At 41.1% G+C, this 24,910-nt stretch overlaps 1 protein-coding gene across 1 annotated transcript in view; it reads left to right on the forward strand.

Moving 5' to 3' along the window:
• ARHGAP5 (Rho GTPase activating protein 5) overlaps positions 1 to 24,618 on the forward strand; it is a 99,660-nt gene extending 75,042 nt beyond the window's left edge. The window contains 4 exon segments of the mRNA XM_040333730.1: positions 8,380 to 8,457; positions 14,462 to 14,593; positions 18,646 to 18,751; positions 22,309 to 24,618. Coding sequence (XP_040189664.1) covers positions 8,380 to 8,457; positions 14,462 to 14,593; positions 18,646 to 18,751; positions 22,309 to 22,642 — 650 coding nt within the window. The 3' untranslated portion in view covers positions 22,643 to 24,618.
• Positions 24,619 to 24,910: the final 292 nt, after the last annotated feature.

Genomic DNA, 24,910 nt, shown 5'->3' on the forward strand with positions numbered 1-24,910 from the left:
TAAAATTCTCCCTGTGACATCTGTTCTGAGACAGGAAATAACTATATGATGATTTAGATCAACCAAGAGCAATTGCAGAACAATGTTGAATTAGAATGGCTACATGTTTCCTTATCAAATTATTTTATTTCTGCTTACAGTTTAGTTTGTTCATTCGTTGAGGATTTAAGATGTGCACCATCAGGGCTTGGTTTTGTCCTGAATAAAGACCTGTGTTTTTCTCCACCAGAAGAGGCCTCCGCAAGGTCACATAGAAAACAATTGTTTTCTTTCTACCCTGTTCACACCAGATTGGAATGGAGAAGTACACACAAAATGCAGTATGCATTTTTGTTGCTCTACATTGGAGCTCACCCCAAGTCTGTCCATCTCTGCACTCCAGCTTCACTGTGGTTCCTAGAAATGATTGGAAATGGTACTTTCTGCCAATTCCATAAATGGGGAAAAAAAAGGGGGGGGGGGTTAAACATCCATTGCTTGTAAAAATGCAAGGTACTGACTGTAACCAGCTCACACTAAAACAGTGTTTTGGCGTTCAGGATGGTGTGAACAAGTTCCTAAAGACTCCTTTAAACATTTGGCAAATAATGACAATCCATAGGCTGATGCTTATAGATAATTGTAGACATTTTCCTATTTGCATACATGCACATCCCAACGCCCCCAACCCCCAATTCCATTTTTTGTCACTGTGGCCATTTTCAAAAGGGGCCCATCTCCGATTCATTTTTGGTTTGCCTCTTGAACATGCACAACATTTAAGGGTGAAGCCACTGGCGATTATAGCCTTCCCAAGATGCTTCTGTGAGGCCCCAGCTACATTTCCAGTGCTTTACGCATCCGGAAAGTAGAAAAAAGCAAAATATGTTTAATGATTGTAAGAAGATTTCATATTGGCATGTACAGCCTGGATTGGCACTTCTTCAGCGTTGGTTTTCAAGGCCCTACCTGTACCCCAATGGAGTGGACATTGCACACGGATCTACCCAAGGTATTGGGCTCCATTCACACCTAGGAGATTTGAATTGCGAGTGGAATCGCTACGATTCTGCCCATAATATGAAATCGCGTGACACTTTTGCGATGCCATTACTTTTTAATGGCACTCCTCCAATTGCGGCAAATTCACAATGCAAATTTGGTGCGATTTAAACATGTAATGGCATCACAAACCCGTCCTGCATTTTGCCGCAAATTGAAATCGCAGCAATTCCACCCACAAATCAAATCGCCTAGGTTTGAATAGAGCCTTGGCTACCTGTATAGAGACAATGCCAGAAATCCCAAACTTGGAGACATTCTCAGTCTTTGAGGCACACCTTAAAACTTGAGGATTAGCCTGTACCTTCCACCAGTGCTCTCCCCAGTCTGTAGGGGTGTAACGGATCGTCACCGATCCGTGATCCGAACGGGCCACCCCGCGATCCGCGGAGCGCTCCGGAGCCTAGGCCTAGGAAAGTCCCCGGCTTCGGCCTAGCTCCGGAGCGGCGGCCAGTCTGCTTGCCAGAGCCCAGCGTGACCCGCCTCCCCGGGGAGGCGTGTCACGCTGTGCACTGGGCTCTAGCAAGCTGAATGGGAATGTTAACAGTAAAGCACTGGTGTGAGAGGAGGGGGGGGGGAAAGGGGGAAAAAATAGCACAATAACAATTCACAGGGGTGGATTAAAGAGGAAGCAGGTGAGGCTGTTTGGGACTTAAAGTACAATCTTGATGTTTTTACAGCAAAAAAAAAAAAATTATATATATATATATATATATATATATATATATATATATATATATATATATATATATATATATATATATATTATATATATATAATATATAATCTGTAAAAACATCAAGATTGTACTTTAAGTCCCAAACAGCCTCACCTGCTTCCTCTTTAATCCACCCCCCTGTGAATTGCTATTGTGCTATTTTTTCGGATCAGCAAAAAAAAAAAAAAAAAAAGTTCCTTTTTTTTAATTGGTCCAAAAAAATATATATATTTTATTATATATATATATATATATATATATATATATATACATTTTTTTTTTTTGGACCAATGAAAAAACGGACCCTTTTTTTTTTTTTGCTGATCCGAAAATGATCCGATCCGTGACTCCTGATCCGAGGATCGATCCGATCCGTGAGTTTTTTGATCCGTTGCACCCCTACCAGTCTGGCTTCCTTTAGAATCGCTAAGACCACGAAGACTTTTCTAGTATGCTGGCAGCCATCCTTTTATGGAGACTGACAGAACCCTAACAAAATGTTAATGCTCGCCAAAGGACTAGCAGCCTTGTTACCAGTTTGCCACTTTTATTCATAATGCTGTGTTTATTGTTGCCATCTCCTCTACGAGGCGAGTGTCTGAGTTATCCTGTAAATAACCCTTTCTGGTCTTACAGTACACAGCGACAATGCGGTGTTGAGTCTTAGAGCTCTCTTCCTTTCTAAGGTAGTTTTGGCCTTTCAGCTAAACCACAACATTATTCTTCCATCCCGCTGTCCGACTTTGGTTCATCAGATGGGGATATCCCTCCATTTTCTAGATGTTTGTGGTGTATGTGTCTACCTTGCAGCCACTACTTTCAAGGGAAAAATCTGTAAGGTGAACTTACACAGGACCCCCCCTCCCCCAGTCCTGCTGATTTGGAACGCCACCTCACCGGTCTGTGGCATAGAAATCCCCCCCCCCCTGCAGCTTGATCTCCAAAACGTACATCTCTAATTGATCGACCCCATCACATGGGCAGCGCAGACGAGTTAAAACACACGTAGCCTGTCCTGTCACCGCAGGTGAGGAGGAGAGAAAGCCGCAGAGATTTTAAATCCCCAGGCCGGTACAGCGGCGATTTGATCTGTCAGGCATCAGGTTAGCGGGACTGGGTGCAATGGGAAGGGGGTCCATTGTAAGTTCACCTTACAGATTTTCTGTGAACTTACACTGGTTCCGGTTCAACCCCTTCCTATCAAGACTTTTACTAGATCTGCGAGTGCTCCCTGGGCTTTTTGGCTTTACATTGCAGTTTCCCAATTTTACAAGGCTGTCATCTGGTCTTCTGGTCACATGTTCTCTGACTTTTACCCGGTGTATATTCAGGCCTTCTCTAATAGCATCTTCTGACCTTCAGTTCTTTGAGGTATAGATGATCCCCAGCTTTGTTTTTGTGGGTAATTAGTTTTTTTATTGCCATTGTCCACTTCCTCAGTTGGACTGCTTTTGAATATTCCGACAGACCGTCTGAATTTTGTGTCATTCAATGAATGAGAGTTAATGGGATTTTGAATTTCTTGGATTTGGTTGGACACAGGTCCCACCCCTCTGTGATCCTGCTCTTGGTGCTGGTTTTCCACAAAACTGAACCATTCTAGGAGTAGGAGGGGTTACTTTGGGTTGGCCTGAAATATTTCGGCAGTATAAAATACAATCTCTGAATTTGAATTTGTTAAATATAGTCCATGAAATTTATGGTATTTACAAAAATCAGGTTTTTGTTCAGTAAGGTAAATATGAACTGTCAAATATAAAAATCCAGGTTGTATATACACGCTAGTATACTACTTTGATCTCCTTCTATTCTGGCCTGTTTACCACACAGTTGAGCGAGTCGAGAATGGAGATGTATTTTCCGTCTATATAGAGGCAGTCCAGATGGGAGCAGCTAGTGCTGTTTTTTTTTTTTCTTCTTTTGGTTTGTTTTTTCTGCATTAGCAGTGCAAAAAGTATGCACTGTAAATGCAGCATGATGAAATCGCTGCATATTAAATGTTTTTAAAATGAAAACCTTGGGATCTTTTTTATAAATGTTTTCACACAACTTTCCCAAATGGATTCCATTTTAAGAATGTGTGAACCCTAGATGAACGCTGTGTGAATTTTGTGAAAACAAATACACTCCCTCATGCCTGTAATGAACAAAGGTACGGTATATAAAAGATCAACAATTATAAAATTGTCAAAACGCCGGTAAAGGAAATCATGACTGCTGCACTCAGTGATTAAGATTCAATACCTCAATAAGCTTTATTGTGCTTCATGCCTATGTTCCATGCCCATGAATTGATTATGTATTTGGACCCCATTGTCCTCAATGCCCTACGCTCAAAGAAGTACATGAACTATTGAGGTTTTTTTTTGTTTTTGTTTTTTAAGGTGCCCAGATATGCCAGTTGTCATTGAACAACCCAATAGGTAGTGTGAGCAAACAAAATTAGAAAATCTTCCCTGATTGCTGAGATGCCAATGACAAAAACAGGAACACTTCTCACATCAAAACAGTATTGCATTTAGTGTGATGGTAATCATCATGATGGCTTTTTCAGATTGCATTTGCATCCAGTTCTGACCTATTTTGTTTGCTTTGTTTGAACACTCAATTTTCAAAATAATTTTTTATTTTTTTGTGAGTCCCAGTAATGAAGACATTTTCAAAATATAACTGCCTGTCACATTTTAGAAATTATTATAGTACATGTGAAAATTCTCAGTGAACTGTGCAGAGTTTCAGATTGTTGGGAGTGTATGTTGTAATATACAGATACAGGTACTTGTAGTTTTGTAATTGAATAGTTAATACAAATGTAGCATTGATAAGTATGGGATTAGAAAGCATTGATAAGTACTTAGACATTTTAAGGGCTCATGTGTTATTCCGCATCAGTTGTGAAACTGAGCTTTTGGGGAGGGGGGAGTGGGTACCCGATTTTTGACAAATACCCACTCTGCTCCCACTTCGATCCAGTCACCTTAGGCAATCAGAAGTTCTCCTTTCTTAAAGTGGAGTTTCCATCCCAAATTTTGTTTTTCATTATTGTGCTCATTAGACCTAAAAAATAAAATACATTTGTTTTACTCATCTGGAAATGCCTGTTGCTATGCGGTCCCACAAAATCTGCCTTTGGAAATCGCCTAGGATTCTGACATCTCCCTCTAATGCTCTTGGGAAATGTGTGTCATCTTTTCCCAGGATGCAGTGCGCTACCCAATTATCACTCCCCATCGAAGACTTCCAGGAAGTAAGTGCTTGTGGGCTTCACAATGCCCACAAGCAAAATTACAACGGTGTGGACATAGTTTTGTAAACAATCTTTTTTGAATAACTATGTGGAGCGGCGGCGGATTGTAAAATACTAAGTGACCGCATTTATATTATAAAAACGGCTAATGAAAGGACATACATTTAAAAAATGCTAATTGTGGTTGGAACCCCGCTTTAAGTTTCTGGGACACATGACAGGTCCCAGAACACTTCAGTCACAGAGCGCGGAGCTGCTAGCAACCTGTCAGAGGGCTGCCCATAGAGAAGGTGCTGTTGAAGGACATGGGGTGAAGACGGCTGTGGTGAGTGCACCGCCGGATTGTGGGACAGATGACTGGTTGTTTGTTAAAAGTCAGCAGCTCCACTTTTTGCAGCAGCTGACTTTTAATGAACACAAAAACGGGTGGAACTCTTTTTAAGGCAGCCCATTCAAATCAGTAGGCTGCCAATGCAAGAGAACAGACAGTAATTCATGTTGTATTTATTTGGATTGAGAGAACCACAACACAAGGTAGTAAGTTACTGTGCTATGAAACTGCTGCTTCAAATGTTGAACCCACAACATGTTGGCATCTGTAATGTGCTTTGTGCTAATGCATGTGTTATTGCATTGGAAAAGTGTAAGTGGGCTCTAGAATATATTGCCCATGGTTACTATGCAAATTTAGAGCAACCAGCATGAGACATGTTTTTTTACTTCGCTAGTTTTCAAGTTAGTTTCTGATGATGTTCGAGCCAAGGTGGCATCTTAAGTAAGTGGTTTCAGGGAAGAGTTTACAAGTTGGCATCGCCGCCTTAATTGGGAATTTCAGCCCCTAAATTGCTCGCCACTCTCCCTCTCAACATGTCTTTAAAGCTGACCTTCAACCCAAAATCAAATTACTTGCACATAGCTCTAACCCCCCTCCCACAATTGGATACTTTTTTTTTTTTTTTCTTAGGTGTTTTGACTTTTTGCACAAACTGCTTTCTCGCTTAGACAAGAGTGACTTTAAACTCCTTGCGCCTCAAAACATGTGTGTGTGCCACCGGATTCCATGTTGTGTGTGTGCAGATGTGCCAGCCCTCGGGTCCTGGCAAAGGCCTGCACCCCTTCCTTGCACATGCTGAGTTTCCTCCATGCCTGTGCAGACAACCTGTGTTTCAGGACCTCCATGACTGTGGCATCTTTATGCAATAACTTGGAATGAAAGTCTATTTAAAGATGCATGGTCGGGGTGCAGCAACTCTACAGCTAACTTGTATTAAATCTTTGGATTTTGCCCAGAATTGTCCTAGTGTCTGTCTGTCTGTTGCAGAAACACCTGATTGCAAGTTTTTTTAGGCAGCAGAATGAGGCCAACACCTCATTTTGTATATTTAATTTTCACAAAAAGGCTACCAGCAGCCTTGGTAAATGTTTTCATCCTGCTAGCTGCTTTGAAAAAGGCACATATTGTGTTTTTTTTTTTCAATTTCTTTATTTTTCCACTTTTTTCCTTCATTTATACAGAGCATATGGAATGACATTAATTTAACACATTAGATCAGTATATAGTCAAATAATTAAACCTATCTTCTTTTCCATACCTCTCAACACAAGAAGAGAGGAAACAAGACTACAAAAGTAAAAATTCCAACTACTGAGATCCAGTACCTCCCATCTTCCCCTCCCTCCCTTCAAATCAGAGATTCTGGTACTGGGGACCTGGATCCTAACATTTCATAAATAAAGAAGAAGAAAAAAAAAAAAGATAGGAAGGAGAGGGCAAATGGAAAGGTCCTCTATAGAACCACGTGCCCTTCCCAGTGTCCTGCCGTGGGGCGACGCTTCCCACGGCCCGATCCTTTATCATTGGTCCTCTCCACTCCCTCTCTGCCCTCTATACCTCTAATTCCCTCTCACCTCTCTTCATTCCACTATTCACCCCCCCTCCCCCTATCAAAACAAACAACAACAAAAAGAAAGGGGTGTCTCCTCCCCCTAGTCCCCTTCTGTTAGTCCCACACCCTCCTCGGACTGAATTGGGTCATTCCACGGTGACCAGATTTTAAAATATTTTCCTCTTCTTTTTTTTTTTTTTTACTACTTGTCCATATCAGATCGTCCATTCTGTTCACTACCTCCACCTTCCTAACCCACATATTCAAAGTGGGGGGTTGTACCTGTTTCCACTTAAGCGGTATACATGCTTTGGCAGCATTTAACAAATGATGTATTAATGGATTCCCATTTATTCCCCCCGGGATATCTGTCAATTGCAGGAGGAAGAAAGCTGGATCGTCCGGTATAACCGTCTCACTAAATTTTTGAACAATCTTCCGAATTCCACCCCAATACCCCTTGATTCTTGAACAGGTTAAAATATGCACCATCGTACCTTGTTCCACCTGGCATCTCCAACACTCACTCTTTATATTTGGGAAGTACCTATGCAGCTTATCTGGGGTTCTATACCAGTGTAAAATTATTTTATAGTTCTTTTCCTGCATTTTAGTACATGTTGCTGTCGTAAATGTAGCTTATATCATTTTGATTTTTTTGAGTTTCTGCAAAGGTCCTTCCCAAATCTATTTCCCATTTCTGAATATAGGGCAACTGAGAATTTCCAGGTGGATTGCTCAATATCATATACATTTTACATATTGTATGCGTACTTGGATCTTTTCTCATGCACTGTTCCTCAAATACTATTAATTTGCGTTCCAAGTAATTAGGTATCATTATGGTTTTTGAAAAAAGGGGTTAATTGTGCTGCTTGCCAAAACTCTAATTGATAGGGTCCATTTTTATCCATCAAATCCTGTAATGTTGTCCAGTTGCCCCTACTTCTGAAATGTGAAATTTGATATATCCCTTTCTCAATTAATGCCTTAAAGGGTCCTTTTTGTATGCCTGGTATAAAACTCGGGTTGCCCAGTATAGGTGTTAAAGGTGAGTTATATTTAGATATGTGTTCCTTTAAGAAGAGGTCATGACAGATCCATGGTGTGGCTCCTATTATTGGGTGTTTTTTTTATTCCATCTGTAGCTTCTCTATAGCACCAGGGAGCTCTACTTAATAATTCTCTACACTGTGCTTGCTCTAAATTTGGGCACATATTGTATGTACATTTTGGTGCTCATTGAACTGCTCCACCTGCCCAGCAATGTCATGTGCATCCTGCTAACATACAACTGTATCAGTTAGTTTGATCCAAGTTTCTAGTTATACAGATTTTTACTTTTTTCCATTTGTAGTATTAATGCAGATGTAAATTTTTACAAATACACATATTATTGCTACCTTGTTTTTCTTCTTGGAATTGCTTTGCGGTTTGTTTGCTATTTGAAATGCCAGAAATGTAACCTTTCTTCCATTTGATTTCAGGACTAGGTACAGAAGGTCTGTATCGTGTGAGTGGCTACAAGACGGACCAAGATAATATTCAGAAACAATTTGATCAGGGTAAGCGATCTGTGCAGTCCATGTAGAAAGCCATTGGCATTTTAAAGCAAGCTTGTTTTTCTTTGTGTGCTTTAGATAAATGTACTATATTAAAGGGGCTGTCCACTTCTGCAGACATCTCATTCAAGATCAGTCACTTTTTTTTATTTATTTTTAATGTGTATAATAGATTGTTTATAAAGATGAAAAACACCATTCATTTATGGACAAGCTGTATATTCCGTTCACATGGAAGCCAAAATCAGGCATCTGGCAAACAACGATAATAATTGGTGCCAGACTTGTAAATTTGTATTGGCTCTAATAAACCTGGATCCTAAGCAAGGCTTTTGTTTGATACTCTATAAATAAAAAACGCTGCTGGCATCATTTATCATGGACTGAATACAGCTATCTATTCATTTCTAAAACTTCTGCCCAGCTGATCTGCACTGCTTTGTCAAAGTTACAACACTGTTTGTTTTTTGTTTTTTTGCTTCACTCTTAACTTCTCTGTTTGAGCCTATAATCCATTAATTTCTGCCAATTCCAGGTGTATATCAGGGCTGCAACTAACGATTATTTTCATAATCGATTAGTTGGGCGAGTTTATTGTTTGATTAATTGGACAAAATCCTCAAAAGTTTGGTGTATAGTTTAGTTAATATGTAAACTTAAAGCGGGGGTTCGCCCTGTTAAAAAAAAAAAAAAAGTTTTTTTTTATCAGACAATTAAATTCGGCATCGTAGCGCGAGCTACGGTATGCCGGTCTTACATTTTTTATGCCCGTACTCACCGTGCTATCGTTGATTGAAGAATCCGGGGAATGGGCGTTCCTATGGTGAGAGAAGGTGATTGACGGCCGGCCGTGGCACGTCACGCTTCTCCGGAAATAGCCGAAATAGGCTTGGCTATTCACGGCGCCTGCGCATAGCCTGTGCGCAGGCGCTGTGAATAGCCGAGACCTACTCCGGCTGTCTTCGGGGAGCGTGACGTGCCAGAGCCGGCCGTCAATCATCCTCCCTCTCCATAGGCACGCCCATTCCCCGCGGGAGTCGGATTCTTCAATCAACAATAGCACAGTGAGTACGGGGATTAAAAATTTAAGACCGGCATACCGTAGCTCGTGCTACGATGCCGAAAGTAATGGAATAATGGGGTGAAGGAGGGTGAACTACCGCTTTAACTAAGGAGAGGGAATTTTGGGACTTTGTATGAAGCAATTGAAATGCGGAGGTAGGAAACTTTAAAAATATTGAATTCATAACATGGATATATGTCCAGTACAGAATATAATTTATATACGCATGGCCAGCACAAGGTATGAGCATATACAGTAAGTGGATACATACCTCAATACAGTCATAATAAGAATACATAAAAATGTATATAAATGCATGAAGTGGCATGGCCTACTAAATGCCAGCGGCAGCATGCCTAATACTTATATCGGTGTTCCACGCCACTCAGGAGCAGATGCGACAGGAATTCCTATGGAATATATACATATAATAAACCACACTGTAAATAAAGAGGGAAAATGTCAAGAAAAATTACTATATATAGCGTAGATGGTTGATCAACCACACTTGCCAACAAAGACAGTGAAAGCGATATGTGTTAACCAACACAAGGTGAGCCAAAGGCCTAAACCTCGTCATGGGAGCTGAGGTGGCAATGTATAACGATGCAGCAATGGATAATGTGGAAAAGAGAATTGATGTGAAAATCTCCATGTGGCAGAGTATTGAATGTATAGCATCTGGGAACAATAAAAAATGTATTAATTAAAGTAGAATTGTATGTAATTATGACAGTATTGAGATTAATAGATTAAAGTTAGTTAATAGGTGGTGAACCCAGTATGACTCCAAAAACATAACCACCCCCTGCCCACACTATAGCCGAATGACTGCTACAGCGCAGGCCTTATTTGCCGGAAGGCCGTCAATAGGGGGTCGTCCTGAGCATGCACTGGGAGCGTGCGTCCCTGCGAGGTGCACGCGGCATGCTCTGTAATCACTGAGTGTTAAATAAATAAATCATGCTGCTACTAAAGGTAGTAGCATGATTTTTTTTTTTCTTTTCTTCTTATCGCCGGTCATGATGAAGTTAAAAAAACAAAACTAGCTCTTTATAAATAGTACAAGAACAGCAGATGATCACTACTGCAAGGGGTACATTTATACAGTGAAAGTAACAGGGCCTAAAGTGATTGTAAACTGGATTCCCCCCCCCCCCCCCCCCAACAACAAACCTGTCATTCTTGCCTGCTCTGTGTAATGGTTTTGCACAGAGCAGCCCTGATTCTCCTCTTCTGACCCCCCCCCCCCGACGCCTCCTGCTCAGAGTGCCCCTATAGCAAGGTTAAAAAAAAAATCACTTGCTTCCTTCTCCTGCCAGGACTACATTTCCCATGAGGCATTGCTACTCCTACATTCACATGTGCTCAGGCACTTACAGTGCCTTGCGAAAGTATTCGGCCCCCTTGAACTTTGCGACCTTTTGCCACATTTCAGGCATCAAACATAAAGATATAAAACTGTAATTTTTTTTTGAAGAATCAACAGCAAGTGGGACACAATCATGAAGTGGAACAAAATTTATTGGATATTTCAAACTTTTTTAACAAATAAAAAACTGAAAAATTGGGCGTGCAAAATTATTCAGCCCCTTTACTTTCAGTGCAGCAAACTCTCTCTCCAGAAGTTCAGTGAGGATCTCTGAATGATCCAATGTTGACCTAAATGACTAATGATGATAAATAGAATCCACCTGTGTGTAATCAAGTCTCCGTATACATGCACCTGCACTGTGATAGTCTCAGAGGTCCGTTTAAAGCGCAAAGAAGAACAAGGAACACACCAGGCAGGTCCGATATACTGTTGTGGAGAAGTTTAAAGCCGGTTTCGGATACAAAAAGATTTCCCAAGCTTTAAACATCCCAAGGAGCACTGTGCAAGCGATAATATTGAAATGGAAGGAGTATCAGACCACTGCAAATCTACGAGGACTTGGCCGTCACCCTAAAAACTTTCAGCTCATACAAGGAGAAGACTGATCAGAGATGCAGCCAAGAGGCCCATGATCACTCTGGATGAACTGCAGAGATCTACAGCTGAGGTGGGAGACTCTGTCCATAGGACAACAATCGGTCGTATACTGCACAAATCTGGCCTTTTATGGAAGAATGGCAAGAAGAAAGCCATTTCTTAAAGATATCCATAAAAAGTGTCGTTTAAAGTTTGCCACAAGCCACCTGGGAGACACACCAAACATGTGGAAGAAGGTGCTCTGGTCAGATGAAACCAAAATCGAACTTTTTGGCAACAATGCAAAACGTTATGTTTGGCGTAAAAGCAACACTGCTCATCACCCTGAACACACCATCCCCCCTGTCAAACATGGTGGTGGCAGCATCATGGTTTGGGCCTGCTTTTCTTCAGCAGGGACAGGGAAGATGGTTAAAATTGATGGGAAGATGGATGGAGCCAAATACAGGACCATTCTGGAAGAAAACCTGATGGAGTCTGCAAAAGACCTGAGACTGGGACGGAGATTTGTCTTCCAACAAGACCATGATCCAAAACATAAAGCAAAAATCTACAATGGAATGATTCACAAACATATCCAGGTGTTTGAATGGCCAAGTCAAAGTCCAGACCTGAATCCAATCGAGAATCTGTGGAAAGAACTGTAAACTGCTGTTCACAAACGCTCTCCATCCAACCTCACTGAGCTCGAGCTGTTTTGCAAGGAGGAATGGGCAAAAATGTCAGTCTTTCGATGTGCAAAACTGATAGAGACATACCCCAAGCGACTTACAGCTGTAATCGCAGCAAAAGGTGGCGCTACAAAGTATTAACTTAAGGGGGCTGAATAATTTTGAACGCCCAATTTTTCAGTTTTTTATTTGTTAAAGTTTGAAATATCCCATAAATTTCGTTCCACTTCATGATTGTGTCCCACTTGTTGATTCTTCAAAAAAAAAATTGTTTTAGATCTTTGAAGCCTGAAATGTGGCAAAAGTTTGCAAAGTTCAAGGGGGCCGAATACTTTCGCAAGGCACTGTATTGACATGTATGGACGGTGTACTGAGCTGTATGTTTGCTGCACTGTATTTCCTGATATGTAAACAAACAATGCATTCTGTATGCAGGCCAACTAATTGGCTGGCCAACTAATCGATTAAGAAAATAAGTGAAAGCTATTTTCATAAATTATAATCGATTCATGTCGATTAGTTGTTTTGGCCCTCAGGTTAAGATTGACTTTCTAGCATTTTAAAAACTTTTATATACATACCAGTGATGCAGCGTAACTGCTTATCATGCAGGAGAAAGTGCTCAGGGTCACCCTGCTTTAAAAAATAAATGAATAATGGTTCTCTTATGTCCAATAGGATTTCTTCCGTCTGCAAATGTGGATCTTTGCGGAGGCGGACAAATTACGGGTGTCAGCGGATGTTCATTCGCTGACACCCATAATCACATAGGGACCCATGTATGTCCCGTTTTCATCCGCAAACGGACGGATGAAAATGCGGACATACGGTCCTTACGTGTGAAAGGGCCCTAACTGACCTAGAACTTTAGCGAGAACTGTTTTGAATTTGAATGTGTAGTGTTTTCTGTATGTTTTTTATTTGTTTTTTGTATTGAGGCAACTATGACATTTTGTATGTAAATATTTCAGCAGGTGAATGAGTTTCAGCTTTCTTGGCACTCTAACAGCTAGAGACCAGATTATATGTAAAAAAATATAAATAAAACTGTTTCCCAATTTAGCTTTATTTTATTAGAATTTAGTTTAGACAGAATTCATATGTAACAGCATGACAAGATATGCTTAAAGTGGTTGCAAGCCTCAGACATGGGGGGGGGGGAAGCATATCCCTCTCTAGCAGTGGTTCTCAACTCATTTCCTCAGGACCCACTAACAGGCCAGATTTTAAGTATTGCCATGGGGGGGGGGGGGTGCAGACTAAAATACTGCAATCACTAAGCAGCAAATTATATCACCTGTGAGATATTTCAGTCATCTTGCAAACCTGGCCTGTTATTGGGTCCTGACGACAGGACTTGAGAACCACCATCTGTCCTATAGCTTGTACTTTCCTGAATCCAAACTACTAAGTGTAGTTCCTCTCTGACCTCTGAACCCTCTGCCATCAGCATTAGTCACTGGAAAGACTAAGCGACGCCTCGACCCCCTAGGAGACAGAAGCTGCCCCCCCAACACATAGCAGATGACTCAAATCTGTATTTTTTTTTTTCTGTGAGGCTGTGTACAGGTGTCCCTCCCTTTTTTTAAATCAGCTATCCGATTTCACGTGTGTGTTGTCAGATCCTGCTCCCTGCTTTCTACTGCTAAAAGTTGCTGAATAAATTGGCTGTAAAGAGAGGCTGCACATGAACAGGTACAACTTTTATTAGAAGGATTTGTTTCATCCCTGTGTATCTCCTAAGGGTAATGACTTCACTGGGTATATATAAAGGTCTACAACCACTTTAAACTGTTCATTGATAATCGTAACCCTCTAATTTGGAGAATGGGAGATAGTGGTCTTCATACTGAGAGACGGCTGGGTGGCTAATAGCTCTCAATTTTGACCTAATTTCTTTCAGATACAAATTAAAGTAATTCTGAACTTATAACTGAACAGTTAGCACCATTTAGTTCTTGAGCATCCACATGTTGCTGCAGTATGCCTATTGTATACAAGTGTTGACTTTTTATTAAAGTTTGGCACTGACGTATGACCCTCATTAGGGAGTGCAGGGCCTTGTCTACTAAAAAAAAAAAAAAGTGAAAGGTAATTGATATGTCCTTCATTTGATCTCCTGCTTTGAATTCTTAGCCGTCCCTGCTGCCCTTTTGCTTGCAAATTTACAATTCATTCATCAACTGATTTGATTTTAATATGGCTTTTCTGTAGTATGCACTCTGACTAGAAGATTAAGTTATTATGATGTTGTAATGACATTCATTCACAGTTTAATGAAAGATGATCTCTGTTTTGCAGATAATAATTTGAATTTGGCTTTGATGGAGGTGAATGTGAATGCGGTGGCTGGTGCTCTAAAGGCATTCTTTGCAGACCTGCCAGCACCTTTAATATCATATGTTCATCACCCAGATCTTCTGGAAGCTTCAAGTAGGTGACATTTGTTTGCATTAGGTGATCATTGACAATTGTAATGATGTGTTCTTTAAGCATCTATTTAATCTCCTTTTGATTTTGTTTAGTATTTTTTTTCCCACTTCTTCCCCCCAACATAAAATGTCTGTCTTCCCATCTAAAAAGGAAAATTACTGGACTTAGGCTTTAGAAATTGGAAAGAATTCTTCCCCCAACACTATGAGCACAAGGAAATTGAGGAACATTCGTTCCCTGATCTCCTCTGCAAGTAATGAATTCAAAAAGCAGCAAGCATTTTGTCACCTCTAGTTTTAGAATTGTAATTTTACAGCTGCTGTGGACAGGTTAGCAACTAAACGAGCACTATATGTTCTTGATTAGCTGTAGGAAGAGGTTGGGGGTGTAATAAAAAAAAGCCTGATGTTTTCATAAAGCAGAAACTCTTTTTTACTTGTAGAAGTTTGTCTCTATAAAGAGTGGAGGCAACCAAAGCAACCTTGTGTGGTCCCTAAACAATTTTCAGTATGTTACTTCTTTGAGGAATCTCTTTTTAAAAAGTGGACCAGTCCACCAGTGGTGGACCCTCCGGTTTTCAGATTGAATCAAGCAACCATGATTCTAGTAGAGGATTCCCCCATTCTTTAAAGACCCGGCCGGTAGGGAAGCGGAGTCTGTGGCGTGCAACGTCTTTACTGTGGCAGGTTCGGCAATGCGACCGGTCCTGGCCTCGGCCCTGGTGTCTCCGACTTTAACCGAATGGGCCAAGCTTTTGCGCCAAGGTCTGGGGAATGAGTAGGTTCCTGCTGCTTATGTTGATCTGGTAGACTAGTTGGTCCAAGGTGCGACTGAAGTTTATATCAGATGCATCTTTGGATGCGGCTCAAACTCTGTTTCTGCTGTAATAGTTAGGTGTGTGCTTTGGCTTAAGAGCTGTTCCTGGGGCTACCCTGATTGACCTCATAAAGGGTATCACGGAGAGGAGGGGGGGGGGGGAGTACCTTCCTGTCAGTCTTAGAAAGGGAAGGGGGCCTCATAAAGGTAAGCCTTCCCTCTCGGCCCATGAATTATTTCGGGCTCCCGGGGACTGCAGAAGAAGGGAACGGAATGGAGGTTCCAAACGATCTTGGTCTAGTAAGCCTATAGCCGTCTTCTCCAGTCCCGCAGACAAGATCCCTTCTTCAGCATGAAGGTCTGCCCTCACCCATAATTGGGGTGGGAGGGACATCTTCGCTGGTTTCCAGCTTTGTGGGCCGTCTTCGTGAGTGTCATGGGTATACCACAAATTGATCTTTTTGGGGTACCAAAGAATTGGGGCAGAGTTTGTCCACTTCAGGGGGCCCTGAGTCTTGTGCGGATTTAGTTCCTGTAAAGGTTGGTCTGACGTCCGAACTTCCCAAAGTCCCCTCTGTCCCTGTCCAGGAAATTGAATTACCTAAGTCGGACTCTGGATTTAATACTGACCGGAAGTTACCGAGAATCGTGGCAATGTCACAGATTCCTCTGGTTCACTCCCCAGTCGTCCAAGCTCCGCTGTTGGGCCAACATCTTCCGTGCTGATGGCGAAGCACCAAGGCGAACGTCTTCGGGTCATTTTGGTGGCCATAAACGTCCCTTGGGAGCTACCTCTCAGAAGAGGACCAGTTGTCCCATGGGTGGGTCTTCCATCCTGCTTTACAGTTGCTGGTTTTGAGGTATAGAGGTCTGTCTGGATCAGTGATCCCTCTTATGTTGAAGGCGAGGAAGTCGACTTCTAGCAAGATATACTGTTGGATGTGGAAAGCATACATTTCTTGGTGCAAGTTGATGGACGCTCATCCTCGCTCCTTTTCTATAGCTCTGATCTTGTCCTTCCTTCAACGGGGCGTTGGGCACAGGTTGGCCTTGAGTACCATCAAGGGTCAGGTGTTTGCCTTAGCAATCTAATTTCAGCGACCCCTAGCCACGCACTCTTTAGTTCATACCTTTATTCAAAGAGTCTGGCATTTGGCTCCGCCTGTACGGTCTCTCTTGCCGCCATTTGATTTAAACTTGGTACTCTCGGCTCTCCAGAAACCTCCATTATGACAATATTTGGGAGATTCCTATACCTACATTGTCCCAGAAGGTGGCATTCTTGGTGGCTATTACATCTGCCCATAGGGTGTCGAATTGGCATTATCCTGTTGTGCTTTGGTGGTCCACAGAGATAAGGTGGTTCTTAGTCCCTGTCCATCGTTCCTACCTCAAGTGGTCTCAGACTTCCATTTAAATGAGGGCATTGTGTTTCCTTCCTTGCGTCCCAAGCGGACTCATCCCTAGGAATTTGCTTTGCATATCTTGACTGTGGTTTGTGAGATTTGGGTGTTTCTGGCAGCCACAGACTCCTTGGTCTTTGTGTAAGCACAAAAAGCGGCTGGCCGCTTCTTTGGCTACCATCTCCAGAGGTATCAGACAGACGGTGACTTAGGCCTATTCTATTAAAGGTCGGGTTCCGCCTTTGCCTGTCACCGCGCATTCTACTCGGGCGCTTAGTACTTCTTGGGCCTTGCGTCAATATCACAGGTTTGCAATGTGGCCACTTGGTCGTCGGTGCATACCTTCACTAGATTCTATAAAATGAATCTTTTGGCATCTTCAGCAACAAAGTTTTGCAGGCTACTGTTTAAAGAGGGGTTCCCTCTTGAGGGGTGTTTTTTTTTTTTTTTTCTTAATTTTTATTTCAGATGGAGCGTCTGTGACCCGGTTAAGGCGACTGTCCTAGTTAGTGCTCTTGTGTTTAGTTTTGTATTATTGTCCCCACACCACATTTTTCTTTGGCACTGCTTTTAGACACCCCAGTGGTCAAGATTAAGGAGGCGCTATGTCCGCCGATGAACTAAGAAAATGGGAATTTTGTACTCGCCGTAAAAATTCATTTCTCTGTGTTCAATGGACACAGCATCCACCCCTCTATGGAGTTTTGGATACTTTTATTACTGCTTACTACTAAACTGATTACCTAGAGCTGGGACGGGGTTATATACTGACTAAGGACAGCCCATGGGACATAGCCAAGCTTTATGTTCTGTCTATTTCTACTCCTGCTGAGGGAATATAACCCAATTGTCACGATTTAGGAGGCGATGTGTCTGTCAAACTCGGAGAAATGGATTTTGTACAAAATCCATTTCTCTTTGATTTAAGACCTTTGTACAGGGGAGTCTCATGTGGCGCCCTAGTTTGTGCCCTGATGACTTCATGAGATGCATTTTGGGTTTTTGCTACACTTTAGAAACCATTTAGAGATGTTCCTTTTTAATCCGACCTTTTATTGTTGTATTCTTTACAGCCATAAACTCTATCTAAATGTCTAAACTAGTGGCTTTATCCTGCAAGGGGACAAGGTGGTGTTGAGGTCCAGGACTTTTTTTCCTAAGTTAGTTTCTACCTTTTTACATCGTCAAAAGACATCTTTCCATCATTCTGCCTGTTCCAGTTTATGCAAGGAAATTTCCCTTCATTGTGTGGATGTTTGAGCTGTGAAAATCTCTCAGCACTGCTTCTTTCAGAGGGACCAATTCTTTGTTACTTGTGTCTTTTGCTTCATCACAAGACCCACAGCAGAGTGAGGACTTCCAAGGTTTATATCACATGCCATATGTTGCAGAGCAACAGGGAAATTGGGATTGCTTGGTAGGGATTAGTGCTGACATTTCTTTTAAATTTGCTCTTCAATGGAGTCCGCACATTTTGCTAAAAAAGATTAAAATAAATTGCCATTTCACCAAAATGCATTGGAGTTAATTGGAGAGTGAGTTTCACTGCTCATACCTACTACTACTGATGTTTAAGTATGCACCTAGACTGGGAAAACACTGACTGCTTTCTGGTAGGACATAAAAGCCGCCTTTTAGGTATCATGAGGATGCAGGTTGGATGGTAGAGTATCTTTTGGAATGTGTAACGAATACCTAGCCTGTTCTGATGTTGCTTTTTATAGAGTTTTTTTTATCTCAAAAGTAATATTTCTTGTTCAAAGAGAAAGTGTTTATTTTTTTCAGTAGTAGACTGCATTTCTTACTATAGTTTTATATACGTTGTTTCTTCAGAAATCCCGGACAAGATGGAGAGACTTCATGCCTTGAAGGATATTTTACGGGCTTTCCCTCCTGTCAACTTTGAGGTCTTAAAATATATTATATCTCATCTAAACAGGTGAGTGTATGACCTTATACAATTTTAGATTGATTTAATTTACATTCCAGGTGAACCTTGGCTTCGCAATTTTACCTCCTGCCCAGCTAAAGCCTACAGTACAGTCAGAGGAGGCCACAATATTTTCCATCTCTGATGTGGCAAATTTACAAAGGCATGTTTAGTTGACAGGTTGCACTGGCTGTCATTCAGGTCAGTGGGGGTCACACCAAATTCGGGAGCCAAACGCTTGACTCGCAGTTGTGGCACATTGGTCCAAACGAAAATGGTCTTTCAGCAAAAAAATAATCAGGTATTCAGGAGGTGACAGGGTCGCCTTCTAAACTCCTGATAGTGGCTGTTTAACTGCTCTGTAAAAAGTGATCCACTGTGTGTGAAATTGGCCTTATTGCGGTGTCTATGTTGGAAGAGATTCACAATCAATTTTTGCCTCACTGGTAGTTGTCAATGGAAAGGGAGGCAAGGCAAATTCTCCCATTGACAGTAATCAAACATAAGATATCCTGTTTTGGGGAAGATTTTCTCTGTAATCCGATCATCTGGACTGAAAATGAGGAAAAATGCACCCCAACCTTTCCTATTTTGAAAATGTTTTAGACTTCCCATTATCTAAAATGTAAGGTGATATGCTTGGCAGTCTGTATGCATTACCACAGCTAGGAAGCAGCATTTAGTGTACATGCCAACATTTCCAGCAGTGAATTACCAACTTTCCAGTGGTTACCCATCAGGGGAAACTTGGGAAAGTTGTCCTCAATCTGTGCTCAAAAAGTTCAACCGTTACCAAGTGGTTTATTTTTGTAAATATTTTATTATATCTTTTAATGTGACAACACTGAATAAATTACACTTTGCTACAATGTAAAATAGTGAGTGTACATCTTGTATAACAGTGTAAATTTGCTGTCCCATCAAAATAACTCGACACGCAGCCATTGATGTCTAAACTTCTAGCAACAAAAGTGAGTACACCCTTAAGTAAAAATGTCCAAATTGGGCCCAATTAGCCATTTTCCTTCCCCGGTGTCTCTTGACTCATTGTTACAAAGTCTTGGGTGTGAATGGGGGAGAAGGTGTGTTAAATTTGGTCTCTCTCTCTCTCGTCAATAGAAGTTCAACATGGTACCTCATGGCAAAGAACTATGAGGTTCCACTCAGAACAGGCCTCGCCATGGTCGACCGAAGAAGTTGAGTGCACATGTTCAGCGTCATAGCCAGAGGTTGTCTTTGGAAAATGGACATTTGAGAGCTGCCAGCATTGCTGCAGAGGTTGAAGGGGTGGGGGGGGGTCATTGACGCCTGTCGGTGCTCAGACCATACGCCGCACACTGCATCAAATTGGTCTGCATGGCTGTCATCCCAGAAGGAAGCCTCTTCTAAAGATGATGCACAAGAAAGCCTGCAAACAGTTTTCTGAAGACAAGCAGACTAAGGACATGGATTACTGGAACAACACGTTCTGTGGTCTGAATCGACCAAGAGAAACTAATTTGGTTCAGATGGTGTCACGCGTGTGTCAGCGGCAACCATGTGAGGACTACAAAGACAAGTGTGTCTTGTCTACAGTCAAGCATGGTGGGGGGAGTGTCATAATCTGGGGCTGCATGAGTGCTGCTGGCACTGGGAAACTACAGTTCATTGAGGGATCCAGGAATGCCAACATGTACTGTAACATACTGAAGCAGAGCATGATCCCCTCCCTTCGACGACTGGGCAGAAGGGCAGTATTCCAATATGACGACCACTGCCTTGCTAGAGAAGCTGAGGGTAAAGGTGATGGACTGGCAAAGCATTTCTCCAGACCTAAACCCTATTGAGTATCTGTGGGGCATCCTCAAACGGAAGGTGGAGAGTGCAAGGTCTCTAACATCCACCAATGCCGGTGACAACCTGTGATGCTCTGGTGAACTTTATGCCCAAGAGGGTTAAGACATTGCTAGGGAAGAAAATGGTGGCTACACAAAACATTGACACTTTGGGCCTAATTTGGACATTTTGACTTAGTGGTGTACTCACTTTTGTTGCTAGCAGTTTAGACATTAATAGCCATGCGAGATATTTTGAGAGAACAGCATTTTTCACTGTTATACAAGCTGTACACTCACTATTTTACATTGAAGCAAAGTGTAATTTATTAAGTGTTGTCACATGAAAAGATATAATAAAATATTTTCAAAAATTGCGGGAGTGTACTTCCTCACTTTGCAAGACGCTGTGTATGTATACATATATCAAAGTGAGTCCATCTTTTAGTGCCAGTCCATAAAGATATACATGTATGAAATCTGTGACTCGTGTAATCCCATACACCAAAAAAAATCCTATGTGTAACAACTTTTGTTCCCCTTGGTGCCCTTCACCCCACCTAAGTGTGCCTTCTCACCTTCTTGGGTGGACCCCACTACCTAAAATAGGTTAGTATGTGCCTTTGCAGTGTAAAAGTGGCTCTGCTTCAACGGACAGATGCAATCCAGTCCACAACTCTACACCTATGATAAAAATTTTAGATCCTTAATTTCTTTGTATGTGTGCAAACTTACGAAATCTGCAGGGGATCAAATAATTTTCCCCGTTGTAGATACTCCTAACTCAGACAAATCTCAGACAAATCTGATCCACTTTCAGGCAAATGATTTGGATGTAAGTATGGTTTGAAACAGGGTTGGTGGAACTAAGTATAATTATAAATGCATTTAAAGGGGTTGTAAAGGAACATTTTCTTTTTCCCTAAATAGCTTCCTTTACCTTAGTGCAGTCCTTCACTTACCTCATCCTTCGATTTTGCTTTTAAATGTCCTTATTTCTTCTGAGAAATCCTCACTTCTTGTTCTTCTGTCTGTAACTTCACACAGTAATGCAAGGCTTTCTCCCTGGTGTGGAGAAAGTCTCTTGAGGGGGCGAGCAGGAGTGTCAGGACGCCCACTAACACACAGCTCCTTTCTCTATCTGCAAAGTAGAGTGTGTCCTGACTTGCCCCCTTAAGAGGCTTTCTCCACACCAGGGAGAAAGCCTTGCATTACTGTGTGGAGTTTAAGACAGAAGAGCAGGAAGTGAGGATTTCTCAGAAGAAGAAATGAGGACATTTTAAAAGCAAAATCTAAGGATGAGGTAAGTGAAGGAGGACTGCACTAAGGTAAAGGAAGCCATATAGGGATTTTTTTTTTTTTTTTTTTACCTTTACAACCCCTTTAAGGCCAACATACACAACTTTTTGCAGTTTTTCATATGACGCTCACCAGAAGCTTTTATGTGCTTCACCATTCGTCCCTGTGGAAGGTTATCTTTGCTGTAAACTATACAAAAAATGCAGGAAGCAGAATCTTTTTAGCACACATACAGAAACCTAGAGATGTGAATGTAGTCTAACTTGAAGACATCGGCTTGCGTTTTGGAGTAGGATAAATTTATTAGAAATGAACACTAAAATGTTGCAACACTGTTGTGAAACTTGCAGGACATGTAATTTTACTTTTCAGAAAGCTTTTGTGACTTTACTGCATTTATCTATTCTATTTAATGAATCATGTTGATCATTGCAGTTTCTTTGTTTTCTACAGGGTCAGTAAACACAATAAAACCAACCTTATGACCGCCGACAACCTTTCCATCTGCTTCTGGCCTACCCTTATGCGTCCAGATTTTGAAAACAAAGAGTTCTTCTCAACCACGAAGAACCACCAATCTGTCATAGAAGCATTTATTCAGCAGTGCCAGTTTTTCTTTTATGATGGCGATGTGGTTGATTCTCCAAGCGTTACCAGTTCTCCGTCAGCACAGCATGGCAGTCCAGGACAACTAGCAACACCTTTAGTCCCTCTGCAGTTACCTCCTCCACTTCAGCCTCAGCTACTACAACCCACACTGCAGGCTGACCCTTTGGGCATCATATAAATGGGCACGACTGTACTTTATTTAATAACCCCGGGTCCTTACTGACTGACCATAACACAGGAGAAAAACCGAAGACTGTTCACCTGTAGTAATATCTTAATGACACAGATTGATCCAATTATTTTTAGTTCTTGTTATTTTTGTTTGTATTTTTTTTAAACACTTTGGACCGTCTAGATAAAGATCGATCTGTGGCAGGCCTTGTTTGTGAAATTTTGCTGCTGCATGGAACTACAAATACTATACACTTCTCCAAGTGTCGGGAAGATACTTCTCAGAAGAGTGGATAACACACAGATTAAAGAAAATGGTTCTTTTCTATAGAAAAATCTAATTAAATTTACAGAAATAAATCATTTATCAAGCATTAGTGCTTTCCCAGCCCGTCTAAAGGCTGAGATTTATTTTGGTGTCAAAGCATCTGTGGTGTGCAGACGTGGGTATGTGTGGGTGCGTGTGGGAAGCCTGGCAGTGGGGTGGGTTATGGATTACTTGTTGGCGGTGCTTGGTTCAGAGCTTATCTTGTAAATGATACAAAGTAATAATTGTATGTACATATATAAATGTTTACATATTTCAGGAATAAACATCCATCCATTGAATCAATGTTTTGTTCTGCATGAGGAAATGGGTAAACCGAAAGTCACTGATATCTACTATCATCTTCCACCTTAATTACTGAACAGCCACTTTCATTATAAAAGGAGTTTAATCTTCAAATTTACCTATTGATCTTAATTGTTTTGGGTAATCCTGAAATACACTGAAATGGTTAATTTGGAAAAAAATGATCAGATATTTATGAATATGTTGTAGGATGTGGTAATGCCTAAGCATTCCTTCTTAACCGTAACTTCATACAGCTGTGTCTGTATGTAACTGAAATATGCACTTTGACTTTTGCACATCGGCCCTGTATTGACTTTACACTATGAGCAGGGGTGGCCTAAAAAATTCCATATTTTGCCATAAGACATTAAAGTGTATGTATATCCTAACGATTAACCTTTTAGTTTCTCAGTTTTGGTCTGTTAAATTTACTATTGAAAGCTTTTTGTCTTGTCTGTTCGATGCAACGAAATACCCATTGATTCTGACTGAAATCCAGTAAGGTCCTGTGCACACTGCAGTGTTATATCAAGGAAAGTGATCAGCCCTGCTCTGTAAACTTCTGAAAACCTTTCCCTCATATTTTGGAGATGATGAAAGGGGAAAGGTGTTTTGTAGTCCAAACACAATGTTTGTCCCAGGGTGACAATGCTGCTCATCCAGTAAAGTGAATTAACTTTGTCACCCTAGCATAAAAAGTGTGTTACTGCCAGTATTGCCAAGTGAAAATTTAAATGGAAAACCTATTAGACGCTACATTGAAGTATTGGAAATATAGAAGTATGATTTGTTTGTTTTTGGGTTCAGACACATTTCACGATCTGTGCAATTCTCTAAGGTAAAGTAATTGCAGCAACAATTTTTTTTATTTATTTAGATATTTTTTTTATATATTCTAAAGGTAGCAGGGTACTTCTATAGAACAATATAGCATATTAAATTGCAAATAAAGCAGATCTGTGTAAACTCAGTCTGCATCTATGGGCAGATTAAGAACTTAAAGAAAGGAGAAAAACACTTTCCCCAGACTGGCCCTCACATCTGGTCAGTTTATTACGCTGGAACTTCTATTTTTGCCAGAACACTTTAAAATGTATGGTACATTTCATTTCCATTTAAGAAACAGTAGAATGAACCTTGAGGCTGTAAATCTGTTGAAATCCAAAGTTCACGGCTTAATTCTGAAATTTCTGGATGGTATAGCTTAAACTTGTTTTAATGTAAATATCCTACACATCCAAGAAATTAAATGTCTGTTGTCCAAAAGCCAACCTCCATAACCTGTAAAATGTTCCCATCTTATACTATTAACATTATAAATATTATTCATAGATGAGTAGCTGACAAATAAATTTGATCCACACAAACCTCCGTTAATTAGTTTGGACAATGAAGAGTTCTTGGTGCATAATCCCACTCAGAGTATCTCTGAGTATCTCTTGACAGTTTCTAAATAATTGCTTCTATTCATATGGTCTACATGTTAAACCAAACTGTACCTTTTGGCCCTTTCACACAGGCATTCATGCTGGATCCGTCTGTCAGTTTTTCAGACAGATCCAGACTGGACCACAATTATGTCTATGGGTGGGCGGATGTAAATGGCTGGTCATCCGTTTACATCCATGTCTATTCACGTCTGTGTTTTTTTTTTTTTTT

Source organism: Rana temporaria, chromosome 13 (genome assembly GCF_905171775.1).
Source record: "Rana temporaria chromosome 13, aRanTem1.1, whole genome shotgun sequence".
NCBI lineage: Eukaryota > Metazoa > Chordata > Amphibia > Anura > Ranidae > Rana > Rana temporaria.